The 6,371-nt window shown below is 44.5% G+C and overlaps 1 protein-coding gene across 3 annotated transcripts; it reads right to left on the bottom strand.

Moving 5' to 3' along the window:
• Positions 1–377: 377 nt before the first annotated feature.
• On the bottom strand, positions 378–5,315 carry LOC139391171 (zinc finger protein 500-like). Of its 3 annotated transcripts, none has more exons than XM_071138738.1 (5): positions 5,024–5,315; positions 4,334–4,772; positions 4,106–4,230; positions 3,781–3,925; positions 378–3,248 (listed from the first exon to the last, which is right to left on the bottom strand). In XM_071138738.1, the coding sequence occupies exons 2-5, from the start codon at positions 4,635–4,637 to the stop codon at positions 2,464–2,466; spliced, it is 1,359 nt and encodes a 452-aa protein (XP_070994839.1). In that variant the 5' UTR covers positions 4,638–4,772; positions 5,024–5,315; the 3' UTR covers positions 378–2,463. The 3 variants fall into 3 exon arrangements, with proteins under 3 accessions (XP_070994839.1, XP_070994842.1, XP_070994841.1); XM_071138741.1 differs by having other exon boundaries at positions 3,781–3,901; positions 5,024–5,312; XM_071138740.1 differs by having other exon boundaries at positions 4,334–4,668; positions 5,024–5,117.
• Positions 5,316–6,371: the final 1,056 nt, after the last annotated feature.

Genomic DNA, 6,371 nt, shown 5'->3' with positions numbered 1-6,371 from the left:
GGAGCCTTCCTCGAACAGGTCGGCAGAACAGTCTGACATAACCTGAGGGAACAGGGGAAAGGGACTTCTCTCTGTTAAAGCAGAGAATGTGACTTGCAAAGCCAACAGAAGGCAAATAATGCTTCACACACACTAGACGTAAAACGTGCTGACGAGGCTGACGTCTTCAACCAGCCTACTATACTGTCAGTACATGTCTTCTATGCATTATAATGGAGAACACAGCAGTAAGACTGCTCTCTGGTGGCAATCAATGGTACTGCACTTACCCCCCAAAAAGTACAGTACCTTCTAAAATCTTGTTCCTGCTTTTCCTTACCTTATGGACCAAAGAAAGCATATTCAGAAATAAGATACTGTATCATCATTGCAAGATCGACTGTGAATACACCTGGTTTTATTTTGGTTAATTACTTTATATGAACACTACACATGGAGGATGACTAACGACACAAAATAGGGAATGTTATGCTAACCGTATCATTCATAATCAATTAGTTTGCACGTTTGTCACTTTTGCTAACATACACAACCATGTAGAGTAAAGGGTAAAAGCACCGTCTCTCAGTATAAAAACACTACTAACAATATAACAACCCTTTAAATGATGCAACACTTAGAAATGCCTTCTCTTCCTTCCGCAGGGAGCGCTGCTTTCCTTTCTCGCTCTCACCATTTCCTGTCTTCATCATTGTCTCTTGACAGGTGGAGTCATTCCTTTGGGACATGAGTTTAAAATGCAGACAGATGTGCAGGTAGGCCTAATTCATAGAAGACAACATGCTAAATACAGGGCATTAGGAAAGTATTCAGATCCCTTTCCTTTCCCCCACATGTTGTTACGTTACAGCCTTATTCTAAAACTGATTAAATGAATTGTTTTCCTCATTTGGAAAGGCACACATCTGTCTATATAAGGTCCCACAGTTGACAGTGCATGTCAGAGCAAAAACCAAGCCATGAGGTTGAAGTAATTGTCCGTAGAACTCCAAGACAGGATTGTGTCAAGGCAGAGATCTGGGGGGTACCAAAAAATGTCTTCTGCATTAAAGGTCCCGAAGAACATAGTGGCCTCCATCATTCTTAAATGTAAAAATTATGGAACCACCAAGACTCTTCCTAGAGCTGGACGCCTGGCCAAACTGAGCAAGAACCCGATGGTCACTCTGACAGAGCTCCAGAGTTCCTTTGTGGAGATGGTTGTCCTTCTGGAAGGTTCTCCCATCTCTGCATCACTCCACCAATCAGGCCTTTATGGTAGAGCGACCATACAGAAGCCACTCCTGAGTAAAAAAGGCACGACAGCCTGTTTGGAGTTTGCCAAAAGGCACCTAAAGGACTCTCAGACAATGAGAAACAAGATTCTTTGTTTTGCTGAAACCAAGATTGAACTTTTTGGACAGAATGACAAGCATCACGTCTGGAGGAAACCTTGCACCATCCCTACGGTGAAGCATGGTGGTGGCAGCATCATGCTGTGGGGGATCTTTTTCAGCGGCAGGGAATGGGAGACCAGTCAGGATCAAGGGAAAGATGAACAGAGCAAAGTACAGAGAGATGCTTGATGAAAACCTGCTACAAAGCGCTCAGCCTCAGACTGGGATGAAGGTTCACCTTCCAACAGGACAACGACTCTAAGCACACAGCCAAGACAATGCAGTAGTGGCATTGGGACGGGTCTCTGAATGTCCTAGCCAGAGCTCAGACTTCAACCCAATAGAACATCTCTAGAGACGCTCCCCATCCAACCTGACAGAACTTGAGAGAATCTACAAAGAATTGGAAAAACTCTCCAAATACTGGTGTGTCAAGCTTGTAGTGTCATACCCAACAAGACCCGAAGCTGTAATCACTGCCAAAGGTGCTTAAACAATGTAATAAGTAAAGGGTCTGCATCCCACTGCTGGCTTGCTTCTGGTCGGTGCCTAGATGGGAGACCAGATGCTGCTGGAAGTGGTGTTGGAGGGACTGTAGGAGGCAATATTTCCTTTGGTCTAAAAAAATATCCCAATGCACCAGGGTAGTGATTGGGGACATTACACTGTGTCGGGTGCCGTCTTTCAGATGGGATGTTGCACTTATTGTAAAAGTAGAGGTGTTAACCCCGGTGTCTTGGCTAAATTCCCAATCTGGCCCTCATACCATCAGTCACCTAATCATCCCCAGCTTACAATTGGCTCATTCATCCCCCCTCCTCTCCCCTGTAACTATTCCCCAGGTTTATTTTTTTATACATATGCAAAATATTCTAAAAACCTGTTTTTGCTTATTCATTATGGGGTATTGAGTGTAGATTGAGAAAAATAACAATTCAATCAATTTTAGAATAAGGCTATAACATAATAAAATGTGGAAAAAGTCAAGGGGTCTGAATACTTTCCAAATGCACTGCAAGAACACTCATTTTCCATTTAAAAATGTTTTCTCCCATTAGCTCCTACTGAATGTGACCCTGTTGACCCTTTACCCAGTAGAGGGGAGAGTGTTGCCATCCTGGTCATACTCATCCTCATGGTATGGCAGGCCCTGGTGTACCCTCTGGTAGTGCACCCTCAGGTTGCCCCTGTGGGCGAACCTCTTGCCACACTCCTGGCAGACAAAGGGTCTCTTCCCCAGGTGGACGTCTCTCTGGTGGGCCCGGAGGTTCCCGCTGCGGGCAAAACGCTTTCCACACTGGGTGCAGCCAAACGGCCTTTCCCCTGTGTGGACGCGGGTATGCACCGTGAGCTCTGACGGAGTCAGGAAGCTCTTGTCGCATACCAAGCAGGGGTACATCCTCACCCCTGTGTGGCGCAGCAGGTGCCTGCGCTGGTGGGACGGGTAGCTGAAGCTCTTGCCGCAGTACGGGCAAGTGTAGGGTCTCGCCCCGCCCAGTGTGTGTGCGTGACCTTGTGCGTGTTTCTGAGTATGTGCGTTGGGGTGTGGTCTGACTGGATCCTTGGCAGCCAATGACCAGCGGTTCTGATGAACTAGGCCCCTCCCTCTGTCGTCTCTTGGTCTCAGGCCTCTCTGGGATTGGTTGGTTTGGTCCTGTGACTGCCGGGGCTCTCTCTGCTCTAGTACCTGGTCTGGGCTCTGGTCCAGGAAGCTTGGATCCTGAAGCTCTAGAGGAACCCCACTGGCCCAGGGGTCAAGCCCAGGAGACCTGTGGTCGGGTCTGGGAGAGAAATGTCCAACCCGGGGGCCATGGAAGAAGGAGGTGGAGCTCTGGCTCTGAAGAGGTCTGGGGTCTCCCTCCCAATGGGATACTACCAAGAGATAGGAACAACATCATGAAGGGGGCTCGATATACTCATTCCAACAATTCCACAAGTATAAAATACAATACAGAATGAAAAGACAAGGTTTATTTGCTCTAAAATCGCAGCGTATAGTTGCGATAGTTGTGGGCCAAAATGCTTGATTTTGCTTGCGGCAATTCTGACATTTTGGCTGTCAATTTGCAATGATTTTGTCAGGAAAATTCGCTGACGGGGGGAAAAGTTTGTTGATGGTTTGATTGAACAATTGTATGCAGTAAAAGTGCAGTGACTGGTTAAGATTGAAAGCCCTCTTTTTGTACTGAGGTGATTGGACAGTTTTATGTGGTAATGTTAATATTGATTTTGGCTGTTTTATGCAATAATAGTGTGGTGATTGGAAAATTTGCAAGCCTTAGCATAATACGCAAGGAATTGTTGATTCACCCAAAAAAATAATCTATTGCAGAATCGCTAAATCCTGGAGCGACTGTAAAACACAAACATGTAGATTGATTGGTTAAGGATTACACTTCCTTACACTTTGCCTTGGTCCCTGTTGTGTCAGACAAGGGTTCTCCCAGCCTCTGACCCCCAGCAGAAGAGCTCCTCCCTGGCCCTTGGCCCTCCCCCTCCACAGGGGCAGGGTGGGGCTCCTCGAACTGTGGAAGAGGGCAATGTTTAAGCTAAAGGGAGAGAATAAAACATTAATGTGGGGGCCAGCGTCACAGCTGTATTAACAGCCTTTGAATAAATTAACCATTGAAAACTCAAAGCAGCATGACTATCTTTGTGACATAGAATAAAACAGTAATTAAATAGAGAAAGACAGACATTCTTATTGTGTTAGAGAATGACTGACTGACCTCTTCTTTGATGGAGGACCCCTCCAGCTCAGTTCTCTCCTTTTTCATCCTGTGGGACTTCTTACATCCGCTGTCCTGGACCAGTGGAGGGGTCTCAGAGGCCGCATCCGAATCCCAGCTTGAACCTGAACAAACGGTGCAGGACAGAAAACCAGACAGTAGTTTAGGGGTGTTTTCAACCAAAATGTTCCTAAGATCATTTTCAGATGAGACATCCGGTTTTCTTACCAGCTCTTGGTTCAGACTGCTGCCCTGGGCTGCCATCTCCTCCTGTTTTTCTCACTGGTCCTTCTACCACATCCAGTAGGCCATCTCCTTCTTCTTCCTCTCCTTCCTTCTTCAGCCTCCTCTCTGCCCGCTCCAGCCTCCCCCTCAGGCCTGTGATCTCCTCTCCTCTCTGTGTCAGCTCCTCCTGCTGCTCACACAGACTGCTCTCAAAGATTTTTGCGATCTCACACACCGCTGCCGCCAGCAGGGAGTCCATGACGGTGGCCAGCTGGGCGTGAAACGTGTTCCTTACAGACTCCAGCATTGTGGCGACGGTGGTGTCCTTACCCCCTGCTCTGGGGGCAACAGGGGTAGATAGGGTGGAGGGTTACACCGAGTCCCAAGGAGAGGAGCACTTCTTTGCTGTCAATCAGGTGGGGTGGTGAAGAGGAGGATGTCACTATGGTAGAAGATGATACAGTAATTTATAAAGATGTGACCCTCTATCTGACATACAGCAATGTTGGAGTCAACCTGGCTACATCTGTCTCCTATACAGTCCACCAGTTATCTGGATCTGAGCCAGTCTGTGAAGCATAACTAGCTACAAAGCCAAGTAGCCAACACCACACCCCTCCAGAATCACTGCTCGTTAGCTGGCTAAACCACTAATATCCAGTCTACATGCTGTTAACAACAGATGAGACTTACCTTAAAACAAACACTGAAGACTGTGAAGAGTGCAGCCAGGCAAATCAAGATAGCTAGACAGCTGAACAAGGGTAGCTCTGGATGGCAGACTCAGTTAACGTTATCTAGCTAGCTGGTTAACAAAGACGCAAGAAACCTGGAAGAGCAATTACTGTATGTAGCTACAGTACTTGCTTTATTGGTCGAGTCATTTGAAATTCGAGTAGATAACTCAAACTCTCAGATTTTGGGATTTTTCAATTGACTAAAATGGCTAGCGAAATCTATGGAAGCGAGCCATGTTGATTCTCCGTCTCGCGATAATGAGACGTTCTTCTCTACGGGATTTGCAATTCCCTAGCCGGATAGATGGAGTGACCGCAAAAGGGAAATGAGTGAGATCTAAAGCTTTTTTATTTTTTTTATTTTATTAACAACAAATCAATACAGGAAGTGCATGTGGGAACACAAGTATATATAAATAATATACAAAGGACAATTGGGCTAGGAGGTACAATATCATATTACACAAGGACCTTAAGGGACATACATATACTTACAATTCGAACAGCTTTCTTGTTAGTAGAGTATTTAATTGTCTTTAAATATAATTACATTTATTTTTGTAAGGTAAGAAAATGTGGTGTTTTGATTCAAAATTTACATTTGTGAATATGAAATTTGGCCAAAAGAATAATGAAATTAATTACATAAAATTGTTTCAGCTTATTTCTATTTTAGGTAAAGAATCCAAGCAGTACATCTCTCCACAATAGTGTAAAATCTTCATAAATGCGTTCAATTATAAATCTACTGATGTCTTGCCACAGTTTCCTTACATGAATACAATGCCGTTTCTGGGTGGTCATTGCAAAAGGTACAATTTGAGTTTATGTTTTCCTTAAACTTCTTCATATAGTCATTGGCAGGATAATATTTATAATTTTTTTTAAAGGAAACTTCCTTAATTTTGTTAACAAGTAGGGATGTGTGTGGAACATCCAAACTTTTTTCCAACAGATATTATCAATAAATCCATTCCAATAAGGCATGACATAAGGTATAGATAGATACAACATCCTGCTGAAACAAGGATCGTATCGCTCTGTTGTTGAATGGACCAAAAGAGAAACAAATCTTTCCTACTGATGAGTCAACAGGGTCAACGGAAGGTAGGCTCTGAGGGTCAGGTCTTGACACGTTCCTGAATAATAGAGCAACACCTGAGGGAATGGCATCTAAAACAATTGCAAAATCTTTAGGTGTTACAGGGACCTTGTAAAGTGATAAGAATTCCTCATAACTAAGTAAACAACCCTCTGCATTTACCAGTTGGTTCACCAATAGGATATTATTTCAGAACCAATAT

The sequence above is a fragment of the Oncorhynchus clarkii genome, chromosome 31, assembly GCF_045791955.1.
Source record: "Oncorhynchus clarkii lewisi isolate Uvic-CL-2024 chromosome 31, UVic_Ocla_1.0, whole genome shotgun sequence".
NCBI lineage: Eukaryota > Metazoa > Chordata > Actinopteri > Salmoniformes > Salmonidae > Oncorhynchus > Oncorhynchus clarkii.
This window is presented reverse-complemented; position numbering and strand designations above follow the sequence as displayed.